The 25,127-nt window shown below is 41.5% G+C and overlaps 1 protein-coding gene across 2 annotated transcripts in view; it reads right to left on the bottom strand.

Annotated features, from left to right (window-relative positions):
• Nucleotides 1–24,022, bottom strand: part of LOC124606700 (mitochondrial cardiolipin hydrolase) — a 67,563-nt gene extending 43,541 nt beyond the window's left edge. The window contains exons 1-2 of one of the 2 annotated variants that reach the window (XM_047138725.1): nt 23,605–24,003; nt 13,962–14,146 (exon numbers count right to left, since the gene is read on the bottom strand). In XM_047138725.1, coding sequence (XP_046994681.1) covers nt 13,962–14,146; nt 23,605–23,843 — 424 coding nt within the window. In that variant the 5' untranslated portion in view covers nt 23,844–24,003. Of the gene's footprint in view, nt 1–13,961; nt 14,147–23,604 lie in introns of both variants that reach the window. The other variant, XM_047138726.1, reaches the window with a different exon arrangement.
• Between the last annotated feature and the right edge of the window lie 1,105 nt (nt 24,023–25,127).

The following is a 25,127-nucleotide window of genomic DNA, read 5'->3' on the forward strand; positions in this document are numbered from 1 at the left end:
TAAGCATATAAGTAAACAACAGTGACACTATATCGGACGCCTTCAAGTAGTCGAGAAACACGGCATCAACCTGGACATCTCTGTCTACAGCACTCTGTATTTTATGGATGAACAGAATGAGCCGAGTATCTTAAGTTCTCTCTACAGAATCCATGTTGGTTTTTATAGAGGGGTTTCTGTTCTCCAGAATGTACAGTGGGGGCCGTTACTGAATGGATTTTATAGTATAAAGTCCGATTTTCATTTTTCACTTGATGTTCACCAGTGCCTCCTGCCTGGCGGTTAGTTGCACCATATCAGTCATGTTGCACAAAACCGGACAGAACCACTTTGAAACTCATGTGTTGAACCATCAGCAGCTAAACTCATGTGTGGCTGACGAGGTAATGCTACCAAACTGCACGTCTACAATTTGGCTGTCCAATAGGGAAGGTTGGAGGTACCATTCAGGACACGGAGGGTGTTAAGGGATCGCAGACAGCGAGTCGAAAGATAGGAAACGTGGGAGGACCAGCACAGTTTACTGTCAAACATAAGACCCAAGAATTTAGCGATGTCTGAAAACGGAAGGTTGACAGGACCTAGATGTAAGGAGGGCGGAAGAAACTCCTTACGTCGCCAAAAATTAACACAAACGGTCTTACTGGGAGAAAAACGGAAGCCGGTTTCGATGCTCCAAGAGTGGAGGCGATCGAGACATCCTTGAAGACGTCGTTCGAGAAGGCTGGTCCATTGAGAGCTGTAGTAGATCGCAAAATCATCCACAAAGAGGGAGCCCGAGACATCAGGAAGGAGACAATCCATAATTGGATTGATGGCAATGGCAAACAGTACAACACTCAGCACGGAGCCCTGGGGTACCCCGTTTTCTTGGGAGAAAGTACGGGAGAGAGTAGTGTTCACCCGCACCCTAAATGTGCGCTCTGCCATAAATTCGCGAAGAAAAAGGGGCAGCCAACCTCGAAAGCCCCAAGAGAACAGTGTGCGGAGGATGCCTGTCCTCCAACAGGTATCGTATGCTCTCTCCAGATCAAAAAATATTGCTACCGTTTGGCGTTTCCGGAGAAAATTGTTCATGAAATAAGTGGAGAGAGCAACAAGATGGTCAACTGCAGAACGATGCTTTCGGAATCCGCATTGGGCTGGTGTTAAAAGACTGCGGGATTCCAGCCACCAAGCTAAACGGTAATTCACCATACGCTCCAAAACCTTACAGACATTACTCGTGAGAGAAATGGGGCGATAGCTAGAGGGGAGATGTTTGTCCTTTCCAGGTTTCGGAACAGGAACGACGATAGCTTCCCGCCATCGTCTGGGAAAAGTACTGTCGGTCCAAATTCTATTATAAAGGCGAAGGAGGTAACGCAGACTATGGGTTGATAAATGCAGCAACATTTGGATGTGGATACCATCCGGTCCTGGGGCGGAGGAGCGAGAAGAAGAGAGTGCATGTTGGAGTTCCCGCATAGAGAAAACAGTATTGTAGCTTTTGCGATTTTGAGAGGAGAAAGCAAGAGAAACACTTCTTCGGGAGAAACACTGGCGGGTAATTTGAAGAGCTCGAAATCTCAGCAAAGTGCTGACCCAACGAGTTAGAAATTGCGACGGGGTCCACTAATGTATCATGCGCGACAGTGAGCCCAGAGACCGGGGAGAAACTAGGCGCGCCTGAGAACCATCGAAGCCGACTCCAAACTTCCGAGGAGGGAGTGAAGGCGTTAAATGAGCTAGTACAGAATTTCCAGCTTGCCTTCTTGCTATCGCGGATGACACGACGGGATCGCGCACGGAACTGCTTATAGCGAATACAGTTGGCCAAAGTAGGATGGTGGCGGAAAATGCGGAGAGCATGTCGCCGCTCACGTATTGCATCACAGCATGCCTCGTTCCACCAAGGGACTGGGGGGCGACGGTGCAATTCGGAGGTGCGTGGTATTGAACATTCCGCAGCTGTAAGAATAACGTCGGTAATGTGTGTGACCTCATCGTCGACGCTGGGAAAAAGACGGTCATCGAATGTCGCTAGAGACGAAAAAAGTGTCCAATCAGCTTGGGCAAACTTCCAGCGTCGCGGGCGCAAGTATGGCAGTTGAGGCTGCAGGCTAAGGACACATGGAAAGTGGTCAGTCGAGTGTGTATCATCAAGGGCGAACCATTCGAAGCGCCGAGCTAGCGGAACAGTACTGACCGCAAGGACCAAATGAGATAAATTTGTCGTGGAGGCAGACAAAAATGTAGGGACCCCAGTGTTGAGGCAAACTAGATCCGCTTGGTGGAAGACGTCTAGCAATAGTGAGCCACGTGGACAAGGATGTGGAGATCCCCAAAGCGGGTGGTGGGCATTGAAGTCCCCAACCAGCAAATAGGGGGGTGGAAGCTGACCAAGAAGATGAAGGAGATCAGCTTGTGCCATTGGTGTGGACGATGGAATGTATACAGTACAAAGAGAGAACGTGTATCCGGAAAGGGAAAGACAGACGGCGACAGCTTGGAAGGAAGTGTTTAAGTGGATGGGGTGATAATGGAGAGTTTCATGGAGAAGAATCATGAGTCCTCCATGTGCTGGAGTGCCTTCAACAGAGGGGAGATCATATCGGATGGACTGAAAATGAGGGAGAACAAAGTGGTCATGGGGACGCAGCTTTGTTTCCTGAAGACAGAAGATTACCGGCGAGTAGGATCGTAAGAGGATCGACAATTCATCCCGATTGGCTCGAATACCGCGGATATTCCAGTGGATAATGGACATAGGGTGAACAGAAAATGGAGGAATGTGACCAAGGTTGCTGTCAACTCAACGACTGCTCGGAGCTTGCGACCGACAGCATGGAATGGCATTCAGCCGAAGGCAGAAGTTCCTGATCCATAGGTTGTTCAGGAGCAGCTCCTGCCACCAGCGATCGGCCAGTTGATCGGCCAGTTGATCGGCCGCCAGCAGTGCGCCTCGGCGACACAGAAGATGGCCGAGGGCGATTTCCGCCAGGTGGTGCTGTAGATGGGACACGCCTTGGCGGACAAGGAGAGGAACTGGGTTTCTTTGTAGCCTTCTTGGAAGTATGATGTTTAGATGAAGGAGGAACAGATGGTTGGGAAGTTGCGGTACGTAAAAACTCTTCACGTGTATGCTCTTTTTTCGAAGTCTTGGTGTCTGACTTTTGGGCTCGAGATTTAGCAGAACCCGACGAAGGGTGAGCCAGAGAGTGGGCAGGCGAAAGTGGTGGGGTTGAACGGGCGATCTTTGCGCTGGCCGATCTGACGACCGTGGCACTAAAGGTGAGGTCGCAAGTCTGCGTGGCCACCTCCTTTGTTGGCCGAGGAGAAGCAAGGACAGTGCTGCATTTTCCTGTCTGAGGCACGGTGGGCTGTCGACTGGCGAATAATTTTCGAGCAGCAAAGGTTGACACCTTTTCCATCACTCTAATTTCCTGGGTGAGCTTTTCGTCCTTAAAAACGGGGCAATCTCGAGAGGAAGCAGCGTGGTCACCCATACAGTTGATCCAGCGAGGGGATGGAGATGGACAAGCACCCTCATGGGCATCCTTGCCACACGTAACACATTTGGCCGGATTGGAACAGGACTGGCTGGTGTGATTGAACCGCTGACACCGATAGCAACGCGTAGGGTTTGGGACGTAAGGGCGAACGGAAATTATCTCATAGCCTGCTTTGATTTTCGATGGGAGTTGAACTTTGTCAGATGTCAAGAAGACAGTGCAGGTTGGAATGATGTTCATGTCAACCCTTTTTATAACTCTATGAACAGCTGTTACGCCCTGGTCAGACAGGTAGTGCTGAATTTCTTCGTCAGACAATCCATTGAGGGAGCATGTATAAACGACTCCACGCGAGGAATTTAAAGTGCGGTGCGCTTCAACCCGGACAGGGAAGGTGTGGAGCAGAGAAGTACGCAGCAATTTTTGTGCCTGGAGGGCACTGACTGTTTCTAACAACAGGGTGCCATCCGTAATCTGGAACAAGACTTTACAGGACCTGCAATTGCGTCGACACCTTTCTGAATAATGAAAGGGTTGACCGTGGAGAAGTCGTGACCTTCGTCAGACCGAGAAACAACAAGGAACTGTGGCAACGATGGAAGAACTGTCTGTGGCTGAGACTCAGTGAACTTACGCTTGTGAGCAGACATAGTGGAAGGTGAGGAAACCATTGCGGAAGAATCCCCCATGATTACTGGCGTCTCCGATGGCGCGCTCCTCCCTTGCGGGGGCCCTCTCTGAGGGCACTCCCGCCTTAGGTGATTGTTCACACCTCAGGTCACACCTCCCGACAAACGGACGGAGGGACCAATCGGCACTTTCGGAAGGTATCAGCTCGGGTAATCACCCCTCCCTGGGCCTGGCCGTTACCAGGGGGTACTTACGTGTCCTACCTGTCTACCTGGGGCGGGGAATTACGCGTTACCCCGTCACCGGCTACGCACAAAAATGCATGGGTCGGCCTTCAGACACGCACAGGGAGGAAGAAAGAGAAAGGGAAAGGAAAGAAGAGGGGTCTCAAACGCCGCGGCGGAGAAAAGGGTAAAGAGAAGAGGTAAGGAAAAGAGAAGGACAAAGGAAGGAAGAAGACATACAAGCAAAGAAGGCGAAGAATGCGTTACATTTGTGAGCGTCCGTCTCCGGACGTAGGCACATACCATACTCCCAGATGGGGAGAAAGGGAAGGAAAGAGCCAGTGGTGAGGGGAGGAGGGGCGAAGATGGGGGATGGGGAAGGATGCGGAAAGGGAAGGTATGCAGCCCGGAAAGGAAGGAAGGCCACATTAGCTTGGGGTCCCATGCTCGCTACGCACGTATCCACAAAAGAGTTGTGGACCTCCTGGGGAGACCTCCTCCACCTCAATGGGTGCCCACTGCTTTCCCCTCCTCGCCAATCCTGACACATTAACAAGAACATCATAATGGGTGAGCATAGAACATGTTCCATAATTTTACTACACACTGACATCCAGGATATAAGCCCGTAATTATGTGGTTTACTACTGAGAAGAGTGGTGTTATGAATGATAAAGGACAACTGAGTAGAGTATGACACTATGAGAAGGAAAAATGACAAAACAGAGTGTTTAGGAGGGATGAAAAGGCAATACTTCCTCCTTACACCTTAATGAAAAGAGTAAATACACCACTGAAATCCTTAAAACCATATCACACATGTGGCTGATTACAAAAAAAATCAAATTAATATCTATTGCATAAAATCTTTGTGTAAAATATGTCTGCCTGATTGCTAAAACATATGTTCATAAGTAACAAACAAAATTCCTATAGTGAATTTTATCTCTGCAGAACTGTGTGTGCCGATATGAACAAAATTCACAGTACATGACAATTAACTTAAGAAAAGATGTAAGATACAATAGCACCACAAATTAACGTGACTGGCCGATCACCTAACAAAATTTGGATGAGAAAAATGCTCTGTTACATATTAAAATGACTTTAAAACATGTTTGACTCCAAATTTTAAAACTCCCGCAACACTCATGTTGTTAGCAGATTAAATTGACGCACATCAGCGAGTTCCAATGACTGCCCTCCTTTCAGAAAGTAACACATATTTAGTTAAAATAAGATATACAGTAGGGTTAAATTGTAAGCACTGAACACTGGCTGATCATCTTGTCCTGGAAGATATATGTGGATCATAGGTCAATGGCCTATACTAAATCTGGTGAGCATCACTTCCTTCCATCTCTGTTACTGGGTGGACATACATCATGGTTAAGAATTGGTATTCACTGGTTACAGTTTCTTGTTCATTACTTGCAACTACTGCTCTTCCCATTGACTCAAAATTTAGACGAAGACAGGATGGTTTTGCACTGTGCTATTGCTACATTTTTGTTTGGCTGCTGCATCAAGTATATTATTGCCCCCAATTCCTACATTCTGTGGTATTTCTCTTAGTTGTAAATTTTCAGGTAAGTGTCTTTGATGTTGTGAATAATTTTTTCTGTCTGATACATTTACGCTATTGACTATAGGGCACACAGGAAGTATGAGCAGTTTTAAAATTTCCTGTCAGAGTCATTTCTTATCCTCTCAAATACCTTTTGGAAAATGTAAAGTTCCATGTCATATACACTATACTTATTATGGTAACGGACCTTTAATAACTTTTGTGTAAGAACAACAGAGAATCTGGATAATTTTTATGCTAATTTAAAACACAGTTATGAATGTTTTGAGAAGAGAACTGTTTCATGTTTTCTCAATGATGTCCTTACAGTAGTCTGCAGGGGGAGGGGGTTTAGACCTGGGGGTATGGAGACTTTTTCATATTTTGGAGGATCTATGGTGACTTAAGCAGCCATAAAAAAGGTAAAGTTCCCGCACTGTTAAAGACCTCCGTAGCACTGGCTTAAATCATATTCTTAAACGAACAGGTCACTAAAGTACATTTTTGCCTTTCCATGAGGGCTGGGGGGAGGGGGGGAGAGAGAGAGAGAGAGAGAGAGAGAGAGAGAGAGAGAGAGAGAGAGAGAGAGAGAGAGAGAGAGAGGGGGGGGGGGGTAAGGGGATGGAGGGCTGTCCCCCCCACCCCACAACTCCCCCCTCACCCTTCCCCTGCCCCCCCCCCCCTCCCCCGTATGGGAACCACTGTGAGTTCTGTTTCTAAAATTCAGGTCAGTTTTTTCAATATTCCATGGTGCAACCTGTTTCAATTGTTATTTCTGATGTTAATGATTGTGACTTCTAATCTGACAAGGCATAGTGCTGCATGGATATCAAATGTATATGTTGTATGCTGCTTGATTTTTTTTTTTAATGCAGCATGACAATACCTTCAGAGCACATGACTCAACATGAGACAATGTCACCTCATTGAGAGCAGTGACTCATCCGATTCGGTGCATAGGGTGAGTGTCAAGGTGATTTGTTAAGTACTTATAGCCAGCCAACCACTCGCATTGTGGACAAATTTACAATGCCTTTAGATAAGACAGACCTGTTAATCTACATAGTTCAACAGCAATCAAGTCTAGATCGAACAAGTGCCAGGTTTTAAAACTACAGGAATCTCTCATTTCAATAGGTTCACTCACTAAGGCATCAGCATGATAAGTGCTATCCAACATCCTTTATCATCATAATTAGTCCCATAAATCTGACTGAGCAGTTAAAATTTAAAACAGTACCATTCATGACCAGGGAATATTTGCAATCTATGGATTTTTTCCCCTAATGAAAATTTCAACCTTTTTGGTGTCCATTGATCCAACCTCTTAATTATCATCCATCAAATAATGACTCGAGAAGGAACAGAAATTTGAAAATCATGAATTAATAAGGAGCACCTGACTAGACTCTCTACTGTAGACATTATGCCACTGATGGTGATGGCAAAAAGTGTATTTCCATGACGGGAGAATCTGATAGTAAGCGTCCAATTATATAATGAAAATTTTGTTTACTCAATAACAACACATGAGAAGGGAAAGGAGTTCTCATTCTCCCCATTCATAAAGTTGTTTGACAATATTGTGCATCCATGTGCTATTGCAGGTTTTCTCAGTATCAAAGAAAGGCCCACAAGGCACTATTTGTACAGGGATGTTTCTTGTACTGCTAATTGAGGAGGGTGAAATTATCCAGGGTGGAGTGCTATCTTCTGAATCCATACGATGGATAGCTAAACAGTATTCTGAATGACAGAACTCACACAACACAATGGTTATGGCTGAGTTAAGAGTCTTTTCCATGCCAAACAGGGCAATGTTGCAATAGCTGCAACACATTAGCAAAGTGGCCATCAGTCTGAATTCCATGCAGGCAGCAAGGAAAGTTTCTTTTGATCACAAAATAAGGTAATGCAGACAACTATTCTGAAACTTAGCTGCCTGAGTGAGATATATTTAATGACAGAACCAACTCCATTTTCTCCCACTGTGAATGACAATTATATATCTCTGTGTTGCTCCGCATAACACTTAGCCACTTTCTCTCTGCATCTGACTGAATGTGGGGTTTTTGATGGCTGAACAGGCGATTTTAAAGTAGTGTTTTATCACTGCCTGGATTGCATCTTATGGAGTGAAAACTGGGATGTCATCATTTAATACAGCAGTGAATGGAAATACAGACTCTACGAGAAATCCTTCTCACTGACTCCCATATATTTGTTGAAGGAGTGGTATGTTTTATGTCACAAAAACCCACCTCATGACATCTTTTACGCTCATTGAAAATCTTCCTAGCTTTATCCTTGCTATTTCAAAACCATCTAGATAGTCTGTGGGCAGTCTGCTTCTGAATCTTCACAGCAACTGGGCAGTTCTTAACATTTTGGAGACCAATCCCAAGCATAGCTTGAGCCACAACTTTGGGTTAAAAAGACAACACCCAAGTATAAGTCAGGCCGCGATTTTCTCAAAGCATAAGCCACCTACTGATGAAAACTGGACTCATTTCGCAGGAAAACAATATGCGATGTCTCCCTACCTGCCCCTTGACGGGTGCTGCCTTCTGTTGTCAACTTTTAAAATTATTTTGAAAGAAACATTAGCAAACATAACAGCTGCCATTGTGAATGGCTGATACAAGTGATTGCACTGGCAATTTCATGTATGTACTCATTCAATTTCACAGTTTTCTATAATTCTGCTGCAAGTATGTCACATCTCTTCAGTGAGCAAGAAATTTTGGAAGCTCAAGAGGAAGAAATTACTCAATAACTCACCTCACACATTTTTCTTGGCAGAATAATTACATTTTCTGTCGTTATTTTAAAATGTGTACTGCATCAAAGCGCTAAAGTAAATATGGAAAATAAATATTTAAGCTTGGCCCCTTTTTAGTATGTATTACTCTTAAAGATACATCCATCAATATTTGCCAGTAATGCTTCAAATAACAGCACAAATAGCTGGTTTCCTAGGCTCAATTTTCTTTTAAGTGGCCGGTCTCCAGAGTGTTAATGGCAATTAACGATCACTGTACGCTTATGGAATAGTATGATTTTGAAGATGAGGCAGATTTTGGAATGGGTGCAACAGCAGCTTTGCGGATGATATTGGACTCGCCCACTCCTGGACACTGTGGCAGCCTTCTACCACAGTCACTGTCTGTAAAGCACATAACCAGCTGTACTGGGCATCCATTACTAGAGCTTTCATTGAAAATCTGCTCTCACTCCTAGGTGATTTAAGCTAGCTATGTAAGTGGTCACCGGAACACAAGTCATTTTCCACTTTCTATAAAGCTTTATCTGCAAGGGCAAGAGTGCGTACTGTGAGGTCTATGATAAAGAATAACCTCACTTCAGTTCTTAAATGTGGAATTTTTCACATTTTTATAGTGCCAGGTGTTCTAATAGAAGCTTAACAGAAAGCATGTGAAAACTCTAAATCAATAGTGTGATTTTTGGGGAAAATTTAAGTTTATTGTAATTATAGGCTTACGGAAATAGAGGTTTGTAGCAGTAGACAAGAAACTCAAATTCACTGAAACAGAAATGAAGCTGCATGCAAGATTCTTTGAGCAAGACCCAGTATCAAAGATGAATATCTATACAAATATAAATTGAAATACACCACTACACTTTTCTGTCTGTATGTGAAGGCTAATCTCTGGAACTACTCTATGGATTTTGGTACAGTTTTCCCAAATAGACAAACTGATTCACAAGGTTTGTTTATACAAATTACTAGTGCTACACCAGACAAGGTGTCCAGCTGTCGATGCTTAGAACTACCTGTAGAAATCCAGGAGGGTTACTAGTAAGCTTATAATTGGAGTTTCTATCAACCACTACTCATCGCCAGATGTAACCACACATAATCTTTGGAGGAGACCTTAAAACTAAAAACTAAACTCCTCCCGAACAGGCCATGAAGGCCCAAAAGTACCGACCGGCCGCTGTGTCATCCTCAGCCCACAGGCATCACTGAATGTGGATATGGAGGGGCATGTGGTCAGCACACCGCTCTCCTGGCCGTATGTCAGTTTCTGAGACTGGAGCCGCCACTTCTCAATCAGAGGAGACTATTATCCAACAATCAGTCGGGATCTTTCAGTTTTGCTATTGATGAGCATGACAATACATTTTGTGAAACATTTAATTGATAATTATCTAGAACAGATAGTTTCTGTGCTCACTCATGATAGAAATATATTGAATCTAATGGCAACAAGTAGATCTGACTTCCTTGAGGATGTCCACTAGGAAAATTGTATCAGTGAGCATGAAGCAGTTGTAGCAACAATGGTCATCAAAGTACAAAGGGCAACTACAACAGTGAGAAAGATTTACATGTTCAGTAAACTACATGAATAGGCAGTAGTATCTCAATGAGGAACTTTAAACATTTAACTCTGGACAGGGGCATATAGAAAAACTATGGCTCAAGTTTAGAAGATTAGTTGACCAATCACGGGATAGATATTTACCTAATGGAACAGTTCATGATGGGAGGGACACTCCATGATTTACAGTCACTGTAAAGAAAATAATGAAATAGAGACTACTGCGTGACAAGTGTAAAACAATACGTGGGTACACAGAGAATGATTCTTCCTCTTCTGCTACAGTGCTCAACTATCAGGCTTGCTAGTAGCAGCTTGCCATACATTTCTGTCTTTGGCCTTCCTCTTGATAGTATGGGTGGTATCATCCATGATCTGGTTGATGTATGCTAGTCTCAGTCTGCATCTTGTATCCTTCCCTTCTACTGTTCCTTCAATATTAATTCTGATGATATCACCGTGTCTCAGAAGATAGCTGATCCATGTGTCCCTCCAGTGTTTGATGAGCTGTGGAGCACCTCTTTCTTTGATATTTTGTCTATCCAGGAAATCTTGAGCATTAGACAGAATACAAATATCTATGGAGTGAGCACTTGGATGTGCTAAATGAGAATTCTGTCTGCAACATCTCCTGCAGCTCAAGTCACATGATTTTGGGAAGGGCATCTTAGCCCATATAGCTCTTAGTGTACTTTGAGTGTTATTACTTCGCTGTTACAGATAGGTGACCTTCAGAAATACCATCAAACTTTGAGTATGTGTTTTACAAACACCTTAAAAATTTGATACCAGGAACTGAGCTGGCTTAAAGAAGTGAAGAGCAATGGTATTGCACTTTGTCACCACAGTGTCACAGCGCAGATTCTACCACCCCCCCCCCTTTTTTTTTGTAATGGAATAAGAAGTGAAAGCCAACAATATTTTCTTATGTTTTCAATTGCACTTGTTCTTATTGTCAGATTAATTATGTTACAATGACACTGTAGAGGAAACTGTCTCATGCAGAAAAACTTAAGATACACGCAAGGGTTTGAGAATCTGCATACAGTGGAGGAAATTCAAACTTCCAACACATCGTTTAAAACTTTATGCCCAAACGCCAGAGTATATGGGGTTAAAAATTTTCAATAAAATAAAAGGCAGTAATATATTTAAAATGGAGATTGGTTCACTGAAAAGATTGCTCTTTACTCTCCTGGTGGAAAAGTGTTGTTATTCTGTCGATGAATTCATTGAGGACAGCTTCACAATCTGAACACAGGGATTGTAATACATTTATTATTTTATGTACATGTGTAGCTGTAACTTAGAAATGTAAAATATAATGTAAACTTTTGTAGTTCTCTTAAAAAAGTGAAAAAAGTTTCTTTTGTAAACCTTGACATGTCTCCTGTACATCAAATCAAATGATTTGAAAATTGTATGTAATGAGATGAATAAACCACATAACATAACATAACATAACATTAATCAGACTGTCATGTATAAATTTTATCTGCATATGAACATAGCACAAATACATAAACACTGACTGGCCATTTACTCAAACACACTTGCAAATTTATCTATCATTTGTCTTGTAAACATATGGCCATAAAAACACAGAATATATCTCTATAAATAAGACTTTATAATGCCGTGCCTCAATATTTTTCAGGATATTAAGTGACTCATATCAGTATGACATTTACAGTTATATATTTGTTGTACACATCTATGAAAAGTAATTGGTCTCTTTACATCCGTAGCAACGATAACGTGCAGAAAAACAAACTGTGCTCACTTCATAGATGTACGTACTCTATGACATTAGACAGTGTGACGATAAATGTAACAATCCGCTGTCAAGGGGACAATGTGTTGAGCATTCACTGACTACTGCAGCAAAGAAATTCGTAGCTAAAGGTTACTAGTGGTACCAAAGTTAGTGTCCAAACACTTATGAATGTGACAAACTGCAATTGAGGGTAGCAAAGCAAAGACAGAAATGATGAACTTCATTCATGGTTCTTTACAAAGAAAAACCAAAAGTATTACCCCACTTTAATTCTTTTTCCATTGCAAAGATGACTGAAACAAATATTAGTGTCAGCAGCATTGAGAAACAGTGAAACTGTGAAAACTGAACAAAGCCTCATGGCCCAACAGATTCCCTGTTACAATTCTACACCAAATTTGTGGCCGAATTAGCTTCTCTTAACCATAATATACCATAAATTCCTCCAACAAAAATCTGTGACTGGAAGAAAGTACAGGTAACACAAGAAGGGCAGCAGGAAAAACTACTGTAAAAACTGCTGTCAAATATCCTTGACATTCATTTGTTGTAGAATCTTAGAACACCTTCTGATCTCAAAAGTAATGACCTATCTTGAACAGAATGACCACATCTATCTCAACCAGCAAGGATTTTTAAAAAAATCAATCATTCAAAACCCAAATTATACTTTTTTCCTCCTTACATTCTGAAGGTCATAGATCAACGCAGTGAGACAGGCGCAGTATTTCTCAAGTTCCAAAAATCATTTGATTTAGTATCAAACATACACTAGTACACGTGTATGGAATTATCAAGCAAAGTTTATCAGCAGACTGAGGATTTTTTGGTAGGAAGGACAAAGCATGGTATCCAGGATGGGGAGTTAAACAGATTTACACATAAAGAGGTGACAGACTTAAAAATAGTAAGTAAATGCAATCAGTCCACAAAGGAGATTGTTTCCAAAACATTCATGTGGCCCATCCTAGAATAGTGCTACAGTGTATAAGAATCAATCCAAGTACAGCTATCAGGGAATTTTGAATTTAAATATAAAAAAGACAGTACAAATGATCACTAGTTTGTCTGACCCATGTGAGAATGTCACAGGGATGCTGAAAGAACTGAACTGGCAAATGTTTGACAATAGAAGTAAACTATCCCATGAGCAAGTGACAAGAACCAATTGTAAGTGATAAATCTAAGAAGCCTCAATAATCACACCCTTAGGGATCACAAAGACAAGATTAGACTAATTACAGTATGCACAGAGGCATTTAAGCAATAATTCTTCCCACACTCCATATGTGAATGGAAAGGGAAAAAGCTCTAATAACTGGCACAATGGAAAGTACACTCTGCCATGCACTTCATAATGGCTTGCAGAATATGGATGTAGTAAAAACATAATCTGGGATGCAAGTGTTGGAGGAACCAGAAAGCATGCATTCTAAGCACTGGTACTTCAACTGCAATAAATGGTGGGCAAATTCTTGAATGAGGTCTAAGAGGACTTGATCGTTTAACTCTCTCTGAGTGGGTAAGAGGCACAGCACACTGGTATTACAAGTGAAATATGCTCCGATACAGCTGTAAATTTTAGCCAAGTGCTAACTGTTATGGCTGAGGTTCATTAAGAATTGCCCAAAAAGAACAAAAGCACCACCTATAAGAAAGTAGATCGCGTCATTTTGTAGGCCACTGTCATTCACGTGAATTTGGTCTGCACTGTTTTGTTGTGGGAAGCATAAAGTTGAGATATTTTAATGTCTTAGTTTAAATGATACATCTGGTGCCTTCATTTATTACTTCCAAAAATTATATATTGTTACTGATTAAAAGGCATCCACTAAGTAAACAAATACCATAATGTGAAACACGTATATCATCAACTGTACAAATCAGTTATCGACAGACAGTAAACTACAAGCATGACATTACCAACTTTTCTCCAATATGGAATTTTGGAGCCTTTATTGTCTGCCATTCCAGTTTCAGCAATGACACGAACTCTGACTCCTCGAGAATGCACAGTCTTCACAGCATCGGCAATATCTTGGATGGTGATCATATATATGCATATGTCTAATGTTCTTTTTGCACTTTGCAAGAATTTTATCAACCTCCTGCAAGGAAATTTGTACCAATTACAAACTTTAAACATCTTATAGCAAATACATATGTCACTGATTATGTGAATATGACCTACATCAAAAAAATATGTTATATGATTCAAGTAGGTATTGGCTTCTTAGTGATTTTCTAATGCTTCTGTGACTAAGTATGCTGCTGAACTGTTGCGCAAACAAGAGAGCACTAACAATATAATATTCTTCATGGTTTTGTTAAACCATCATTACCCACATCACAATGAAAATGTGAAGTTATGTAAACACTGGAGTTCTTATAAGCTATAAGCATACATGTCTGACTACACTTATTACAAATATTATAACTTATTCTGTATTTATTAGGTAGAACAAAGTGGGTAATTTTAGATGAAAAAATTCTCGTATCACACACACACACACACACACACACACACACACACACACACACACAGTTTACACAATTGGCATTGGTCATTATTCATTTAGTAACTCCACAGCTTATCTTAAAAATAACAAACATTTAAATCATAATCAATGACTCAAAAGTCATTTATGTTACTGTTTTCTTGATTCATTAGTATATAAGGATAAATGGGTCGTATGTTGTTTGTTCATGTTGTGTTTTCACTCCAGGACACTAAAGAGGGGAAAATGTTACATTGCTATTAAACTATCATAAAGTGTACTACCCCACATTTTATTCAATGGAAGTCAAAATTTATAGGTTATGCATTATTTAATTACAATTACATCTCCAATGGTTTGTTGAATACCAAGTACAAAATTTCCTATTCTTTAACCATACTGAAATCATAAATTTATGGGAGTTTAGTAATCTATGGTAAATGAAATTGCACACAATGCTAACAGCAACCTCGGACAGACAAAGCAGTTATCTGTAATGAAGCAGGCTACTGTCTGAAAAAGCTGCACAAATGTTTAGTCTGATTTTGATATGATTTCGTAGTGGTGACAATACCATTTAATGGCAGTTTTCATTCTCTTTCTTATGGTATACAACAAGACATAAGATAATGTAAGAAAATTCTTTTCAAAACAAAATTTAAAATTTTAATTTAATTTTTTTCAAAAAGTACATATTTTAAAATTTCCATGAATTGTTAAAGTTGCTGCAAATCACAGGCGAAAATATAATTATGGGATGATAATTTCTTCACTACTAAAAAAAAGAAGACTGAAGCTCTATTTCCAATAATTCAGCTGTGTTCTCACGTTAATTATTACAACATTACTAATATTGACATTTTTGTGAAAATAAACATGAACACTATTGTGATAAAGATTAAAGTAAATAGTCCACAGTAAAACTAACTATTGACAGGATCTGTTTATCATTTTCAATTTGAAACAGCTTCATTCATTTGGTACACACCACTTTCAAGTAAAGAATAAGTTCTTCCAGCAGAAGTCAAGGGATTTACTTACACAAGAAAATCCATTACTGATACCCAAGGAATATCAGAATATAAATGGCACAGCTGGATGAAGAAAAGTTATTTTCACTCCATCAAGTTCTTCATTTTTCTGTAAAATATATCCAATCAACAGTTTGCTTGACAGACAAAAGTTGTTTTGTTTTAGGGCTCAAAAACAACTGGGGTCATACACGCCCAAGGCGAAATTATGGAACAAGTGAGACAGAGGAGTTAAAAAATGACTATATGTCAATCCCAATTGGCATAAGAGAAGATAGCTAAAAACAGGGATGTGGAGAAAGGGCTATAACAGACACTATACGGAAACAGATGTCCAGAACTAAAAATTAAATGGCCTTTGCCATATTGCGACGATGGATAAAAAGTAAAGCCCGGTCGACATCTCACACGTTGCTTGCTAAAATGGCCGATAGCTCAGACAGCAAACTCAAGTGGGAACAAAAACGGTTAAAAAATGGGCATTACATCAGGAAATGGCGGACTGTTAAAACTTGGGGGCAATGTGTACACTTAACAAATCATGATGGCTAAAACACATTGCCCAATACCCAACATAGTTAAAAATTACCTCCTTCCGGCAGGAGGGCCGAGAGGGCGTCATCCGAGCTGCTGGGAGAGGCTTAATAATCTGGAGTTTATTCCTTTGAAGGGAGGGCCAATGGCAATGCCAAAGTGACATCACCTCCTGACAGACGGCAACACAGAAATCATCAGAGGGTATATAGGAACTAGTGGGCTGAGGTACAAGGACTGCAGTCCTTGTACCTCAGCCTTCGCAGCAGCATCAGTAGCCTCGTTTCCTGACGGACTGACATGACCAGGAACCCATAGAAACATCACAGTGGCCCCAACAAGAGTGAGCAAGTGACTTTTTTATGGACATGGCGCACTAAGGGATGGCCAGTATACAGCGCACAGTGACTTTGAATGGCACTGAGAGAGTCTGAGCAGAGGTCACAATTGAAAAGCCTGTGTTGCAAGATGTACTCCATGGCCTGATACAGGGCAAAGAGCTCGGTTGTAAATACAGAGCAGTGTTCCAGAAGCCAATATCTAAAAACGTCAGCACCAATGGCGAAGGCACACCCGACACCACGGTCAGGCCGAGAGCCATCAGTGTACAGAAAGGTACTATCACGAAGTTTCATGCGAAGGTCGTGAAACTGAAGGCGATAGAGCGAGGCTGGAATAGTGTCCTTAGGAGGCAAATGAAGGCCAACGTCAATACAGACTGCCGCATCAAGTCAAGGTGGTGAAGGGTCCACGCCCACCAGGCAAGTTGCAGGTAGTGTGAAGTTAAACCGCCAGAGCAAGTGCCGAAAGCGGACTCCAGGAGGTAACAGAGAAGAAGGACATTCCCCATAATGGCGATCAGACGAGTCATCGAAGAAGGAGGCATAAGATGGGTGGCCACGCTTAGCAGACAAACAGCATGCATACGTGCTAAGGAGAAAGTCACGGCAGTAGGACAGTGGTAGTTCAGCAGGTTTATCACACAAACTCTGAACCCGGCTAGTGTAAAAGGCGGTAGTAGCCAAATGGGTGCCACAATGGTGGATAGTATTGAGACGGTGTAAGAGGAACGGACGTACAGATGCACAAACAAATCACCCATAGTCTAGTTTCAAACGGACAAGCGACCGGTAAAAATGGAGGAGGGTGGTTCGATCTGCACCCCAGGAAGTACCACTGAGGACACGTAGGAGAGTGAGGGAATGCACATGGAGGGCTGCCAGGTAAGACACTTGGGTGGACCAAGAGAGTTTCCTACTGAGCATTGGCCCCAGGAATTTCATACTTTCAACAAATGGAAGAGCAACAGGCTCAAGATGTAACGATGGTGGGAGAAACAAAGTGCACCACCGGAAATTCATACAGATAGTTTTGTCAGTGGAAAAACGAAAGCCATTGTTGATCCTCCGGGAGCAAAGATGATCAAAACATCGATGAAGACGCTCCTTAGTGAAACAGTTCCGTGGAGAACTACAATAGATGGCAAAATCATCAACAAAAATGGAGCCAGAGATGCCTGGGGGGAGGGGGGGGGGGGGGGGTTAATGGCGATAGCGAAGAGGACGGCACTCAGGATGGAACCCTGAGGCACACCATTTTCCTGGATAAAGATGTCCAACAAAGCAGAACCCATAAGCACCTTGAAAACTCAGTATTTTTAAAAGTCCTGACGGAAATGGCACAGGCTGCCATGGAAGCCCCATGTGTAGAGAGTACAGAGGATACCAGTTCTCCAGCAGGTGTCGTAGGCTTTCTCCAAATCGAAAATCACGACCACTAGTTGGTTGATTTAAGAGGGGGGAAGGGGGGGGGGGGGGGATGGGACCAAACTGCTAGGTCATCGGTCCCTTGTTCCGATTAAAACAAAGCCACAAGAGTGAGAATGAAACAACACAAAACGAGGAGAAAGGAAAACCACAGGAACGACAGAAGGATAACAAACGCTACAAAAGAGGACAAGAAAACCACAGAGACGCGCAAGAAACAGGGACAAGAGATTAAAACAGATTACCATGGCTGGCTGACCACAAGAAGAAAAAGGAGAAGCCAGCCACTCTGCAACAACACATTAAAACCTTCATCCTAAAAGCACTTGGGTGGAGGACACAGAGAGACAATGGACATGCGCTAAAACTTGGATCAAATGATAAAACCCACCCTCATGTATAAAACGTAAAACCAAATCAGCCGAGGAGTTGCTGTCTGCTAAAATCAATGATAACAAATCCGGCAACCGAAGATGATGTCACAGGGCAGGCAACGTAGGGCAGCATAACAGTATATGGGCCACTGTCAACTGTGCGCCGCACCGGCACTGAGGTGAGTCATCGTGGCATAGGGGGTAGCCGTGTGTCACCCAAATGTGGCCAATGTGGAGCCGGCAGAGAACCACGGAGTCGCAGCGAAAGGCCCGCATGGAAGATTTTCACACATTTGTAGTCTCCTTAATGGCTCGCAGTTTGTTGTGCATACTGAGACTATGCCATTCCATCTCCCAAAGCCGAATAACTTGCTGGCGTAATATTGAATGCAGGTCAGTGATGGGGATGCCGATCTCCAGATGCAGTTTCCGTGTAGCCTGTTTGGTCAGCCTGTCAGCAAGTTCATTTCCTGGGATTCCAATGTGACCCGGGGCACAGACAAACACCACTGAATGATTGGACCGTTCCAGAGCATAGATGGACTCCTGGATGGTCGCTACCAGAGGATGGCGAGGGTAGCACTGGTCAATAGCTTGTAAGCTGCTCAGGGAGTCAGTACAGAGAAGAAATGACTCACCAGAGCATGAACGGGTGTACTAAAGTGCACGAGATATGGCCACCAGCCGTGGGCTAGAGCACATGACTGCGCCTTGTGGATGGCTCCCTGTAGGCGCCACTCAGCAACACCAGTACTGGAGAAGCAGTACGAAATGCAAAAGTTGTCTGCATACATAGAAGGTGAGACAGACGGCCCTAAAGCTGCTGCTAGACCATTAATGGCCAATAAAATTAGAGGGACACTCAATACACAGCCCTGCGGGACCCCATTTTCCTGGACATGGGGGGGAACTATGGGTGGCACCAACTTGGACATGGAAAGTACGGAGCAACAGGAAATTTTGTATAAAAATCAGAAGAGGGCCCCGGAGACCCCACTCACATAATGTGGCAAGGATATGATGTCACCAGGTCATGTCATAAGCTATCCGTAAATCAAAAAAAGATGGCAACCAGATGCTGGCATCTGGAAAAGGCTGTTCAGACGCCAAACTCAAGGGACATAAGATTATCAGTGGTAGAGCGACCCTGGCAGAAACTGCCCTGGCGTAGTGTCAGTAGGCCACGTGACTCCAGGACCCAACACAACTGCCATCTTACCATACATTCTAGCAGCTTACAAAGAATGTTGGTAAGGCTAATGAGCCAATAGCTGTCCACATCAAGTGGGACATAAGATTATCAGTGGTAGAGCGACCCTGGCAGAAACTGCCCTGGCGTAGTGTCAGTAGGCCACGTGACTCCAGGACCCAACACAACTGCCATCTTACCATACATTCTAGCAGCTTACAAAGAATGTTGGTAAGGCTAATGAGCCAATAGCTGTCCACATCAAGTGGGTTTTTACCAGTTTTGAGCACAGGAATGATGGTGCTCTCCCGCCATTGTGATGGAAAGACCCCACCGCACCAGATCCAGTTGAAAATGACGAGGAGATGTCACAGTATTTTTTGCAGATTTGTTTAACTTTCACAGTGTGTCTGCAGATTCTTTTACTCTCTGTGTTACCCATGTCTTTGTTTTGCTTTTAATTTTGACTTGTTTAATAGGAAATGCGATATCATAACAATGCCAATAATTTACTAGGAATGACTCAAATTTTTTATCTACATTACAAGTTGATTCTGTGTCCCAAGTTATAGTTTTTAACATGTGATTAAAAACCCTAACGCTGTCTTCATTTACAAATCTTTTCTCTCTGTATTTTTCATATACCACTGGATCCTTAATAGATATATTATATAACGTTAATGTGACTGCCTTATGATCCGAGAACCCCATCTCTATTGCTTCAGTGATATGCTCACACTTATTGACAAATACTTGATCAATTATTGCTTCAGACCCATTTAAACATCTAGTGTCTTCTGTTACTGTTGCTGTCATATTATAAGATTTCAAGTGTGCACCAGGGAAATATGTTGGGACCCTTGCTGTTTATGTTGTACATTAATGACCTTGCAGACAATATCAACAGTAACATCAGGACTTTTGAAGATCATGCAGTTATCTATAAAGAAGTACTATATGAAAGAAGCTGCATAAATATTCAGTCGGATCTTGATATGATTTCAAAGTGGTGAAAAGATTGGCAACTTGCTTTAAATGTTCAGATATGTAAAATTGTGCACTTCACAAAATGAAAAAATGTAATAGCCTATGGCTACGACATCAATGAGCCACTGCTGGAATCAGCCAACGGAAGCGTCCGACTCAACCCGTCTACTTTCACCCATGACATAATGGTGTGGGGTGTGATGTCATTACGGTGCAGAGCTTATGAGTTGGTTGTTTTTGTAGATGTGTTGTTGTATTTTATGGTACCCTCTGGTAGTGGATGTGGACATGCTGAGTTTATTTTGTGTATTGCATTCATTTGAGCTTTGACTGTCTTGGTGCAAACATGATTCTGAGATTAGGTAGTTGGTCTGGTAACGTGGGTTGTGGAAGTGTTCTCAGTAAGTGATTAAGGTTCTTCTTTGTTTATGTGTTTGGCACCTTTGCTATGTCCGATTAGTCTGGTGTTTGTTGTGCGGAAAGAAGTCTAACTTTTTTTTATTGTTTTTACATTAGGTATGGATATGACAGAGAAGTTCATGAGTGTATCACTACTTTCTGAGATGGGTGATGATATGATGTCTGTCATACAGTTTCTGCAAATGTTCGGTCTATTTTTAATTAACATAGCGAATATAAGGTATTTGGGTTTTTGAGTTGTGGGGGTTTTGGTTCCACTATTCGGAGTTGTAGGTGTTGGTTTTTTGGAATTGATAATTATGGTTGAGCTATATGGGTCTAGGGAAATGTCCAATTACTGTGGTTTTGTTGATGTAGCGGAATGCTCTAATTTAAATTTTCTTTTATATTATTTGTTTTGGGGTTGTGTGGTGTTTTCTTTTATTGTTGTATATTTGGCTTGTCCCCGCCCTAAACCCCCAATTTTCCACAGTTGTCCTGTTAATTCCCTTATATTTTTGGAGTACGGTGTTACTGTCTCATTTTTTATTTTTGTTTGTGTTTGTTGGCATATGTCTGTAGTGACATCATTGCCGTCATTCCTTATATGCTGGAAGTAGCCATTTCAAGCTATATTGATGACTTTTTTTGTGTGTCAAAGCAGACAAGTGGAATTGGACGTTTCTGTAATGTTGCAGAGAGGATGTCCCATTGTATCAGTTATTAGGGTTTCTTCCCATTCTATTCATGTATGCAATGTGGGATGAATGATTGTTTATATGCCTCTGTGTGAGCAGTAATTATTGTAATCTTATCCTCATGATCCCATGTGAGCAATACGTAGGGGGATTGCAGTATATTCCTGGAGTCATAATTTAAAGTCGGTCCTTGAAACTTCGTTAAGACTTTCTTGGGATAGTTTACCTCTACCTTCAAGAGTCTTCCAGTTCAGTCCCTTCAGTATCTCTATGACTCTCTCCTACAGATCAAGCAAACCTGTGACCATTCAGGCTGCCCTTTTCTGTATATGTTCTATATCCCTTGTTGGTCCAGTTTGGTACAAGTCCCTCACACTTGAGCAATATTCTAGGGGGGTTCACATGAATAATTTGTCAGCAATCTCCTTTGTAGACTGATCACACTTCGCCAGTACTCTACCAAAGAACCGAAGTCTACCACTTGCTTCTTCCACAACTGAGCCTATGTGAGCATTCCATTTCATATCCCTAAAAAGTGTTACACCTCGCTGATTTGCAGGCTGTAGATGTAGATGAGTATTGGTGTAACAATTAACTTAAGCACACAGTTGAATTATTGGAAATAAGGCTTCAGTCTTCACTGTTTTTTACTAATGAAGAAATTGTCATCCCAATTTACATTTTGGCCTGTAATTTACAACAGTACAAGCTACTCAAGGAATAAATTGGGAAATTTTAAAATACATACTTTTTTAAAATAAATTAAAAGCTTTAAATTTTGTTTTGAAAACCATTTTCTTTTAGTAACCTATATATTATCGTACAGCATAGGAAAGCGAGTGAAAAATGCTGTTAACGGTATTCATCCCAGATTTGTAGCACAATTAGGAAATAATCTACAGCAATTCTAAAAACTGCCATTTCCTGTATTTAGGTCCATTTATGACTTTGCAGCTCTGTGACGATTTGACATATCTCAGTAAAATTTCGTATTTTTCAAAGTCTATACCAACAATAAATTTGAACCAAATTTCAAGAAACTCTAAGATAATGAGGTTTAAACCCCATATTGATTTGAGATAGAATAACCCAAAGTGAAGTAATGTATCATGGCACATATGTTAAACTATCGTAAGTTTAGTGTACTTGGTGTACTAAACAGTAATTCGTTTAACCAGTGATCTGTACACACGTCTAATGAACTCAAAATAAATAATAACATAAGCTCAGTTGTAGACATGAGGAAGATTTCGGGCTACTGGGAGGATACTGGAATAATACAGTCAGTTCATGAAGCAGACTGCTTACAGATCTCTTCTACTTCCCATCTTAGAATATTGCTCAAGTGTGTGGAGCCCACAACAAATGTCTCTAACAGAGGTTTTTTGATGTATACAAAGAGGGGCAGCACAAATGGTTATAGGTTTGTGTGAACCACAGGAAAGAGTCACAAGGAACTGAACTGGCAGACTCTTGAAGATACACACACACTGTCCTGTGAGAGCTTTCTTAGAAAGTTGCTAGAACTAAGTGATGAATCTAGAAATAAACAACACCCTATGTACGTTAGTAAGAATGAACGTGTAATCATGTCTTTATTGTCGTTTTGTATATAAATGGGTTCGGATATGTGTACTGTCTGTGGGAATCATATCGGGGGTATCAGTTATAAGAACAGTAAATGTTACTCAGACTGAATGTGAAATCATGGTTAATTTCTGTATTCTCCTTACGTGAAAAATTTGTAATGTTTATTTCCGCATTCTATTTTGACTTGTTCTATATCTACATAATAAATAAAATATAGCTCCCATACGGTCCGCGAATGAAAAATTAGATTAATTCACCGTGGGCAGGTGGTTGATAGCAAGCATTCCTCCAGTGCTCCGGACGTGAATGAAATTTGAAAAAGCTCTAAAACTTGTACAACGAGAAATGCCCTCTGCCATGCAGTTCACAATGGATGTGTGTCTGTAGCCGAATACAACGGAGCTACGCAGACCTACAGAATGCAAACAAGAATACACAACAGGATAAACTTTGCATGTACAACTGCTTTATTTTAAATTAAAATTATTTAATTGACATACCTCAATTTGTAGTCTGAACAGTCTTCATTTCCACAACTACCACAGCGATAAATGTGTTGTCGACAATTCACACCTTTATCAGTAAAAAATATAACCTCATTCACTACCGGGTAATTCTTTCTAGTGGGTTTCCTTGGCTTATAATACTTCTTGTAACTGTACCAAATAAGTTCCGACAGTATAACACTGATTACAATGGCACCAAGCACTTTTGGCTTAAAAGAGGACAATTTCTCCATTTGCTCGTCTGCACTTTTTTGACTTACGCGCCTCTACGTTACTTTAGCATACCGCGTTCAAAGTTCTTGTTTGAAAGATTTTACAAAAGTGAGGAATGTATAATCAACTGGCTTCATAGCGCTCCCCTTTAATTTCATGTAATTTTAATGCTTTTCATAAAGCTTATTGGTCTTCTTTTCATAATATTGTGATTTCGTGGTTCTTGCGGGTTGGGGGAGGGGGGGGGGGGGGAGTTTAAATATAATGGTACATTTAGGTCTGCGGGGAACTTTCACCGCGGAGCAAGGCAGTGGGTCAGGGAAGTTTAGTGGATATAGACTGTTTACAGTCCAACTCACTGCGACATACAGCAACAGCAGAGATTTCACGGAAGTGGTCAGAATACCACTGTCTTCAAAACACTTCGACCAGCGAGCAGTACACTTGAAGCTGTTGCATTATTCACGGTTTGACGCTGACACAAGAAAATGTAAACAAAGTGTCGAGAATAACAATTTCCGAAGAAGAAAGGTTCTAGCATAACAACCACGAAAGACCGCAGCAATCAGAACACAGAGGGCAGTGGGCAATAACACGTAAACTGTAAGAAGATACACGATCACAAATCTACGAATTCCGTGCCCTCATGTCAGCAAAATGAACAACTGGATAAACTGTCTTTGCTCAAATCAGTATGAAGCTGGCTTAATAAGGAATCAAATTCACCCCATATTGCCAGGGATACGTATTATCAAAATACTCATTCTGTGATTCCTGGGGTATATCAATTAAATGCATGATCTCTAAAAGTGGGGGGAAGGGTCTGGCAAAATCTCACCAGGTCTCATGGAGGTGGATGAAAAATTTCACATCAACTTTCTAATGGAGAGAATATTCTTTATTATAACAGATAATTGTTGTTTTGTATAATTAAGCCTGAGCATAGAAAATATTAAAGTGCCCACCAATCTTTATGACCTCTCTTAAATAACAGAATATTTCAATGTGTCCATTTACAGGATTCCGTCATTTGAAACATGTGCTTACAAGTGATAGATTTCATTTGGGGAGTTCTCCGCTGCACTGGTCGAAATCACTGCATGTCTGAGAGTCAGTCCTGGCATTCAGTAACACATATAAAGCTGATGTTTTTGTGTTCAATATGAGTTTCTTAAGCGGCATGTCGACAGGTTGAAACACACATCTGAACAAAAAGTTAAATGTTTGTGGTAGGAAGCTAAGCTGAAATTCTCTGATAAAAATTCTCTTAGTGATCATGTTAATCGAGAGACTGAAAAGCTACA

This window comes from Schistocerca americana, chromosome 3 (genome assembly GCF_021461395.2).
Source record: "Schistocerca americana isolate TAMUIC-IGC-003095 chromosome 3, iqSchAmer2.1, whole genome shotgun sequence".
Lineage (NCBI taxonomy): Eukaryota > Metazoa > Arthropoda > Insecta > Orthoptera > Acrididae > Schistocerca > Schistocerca americana.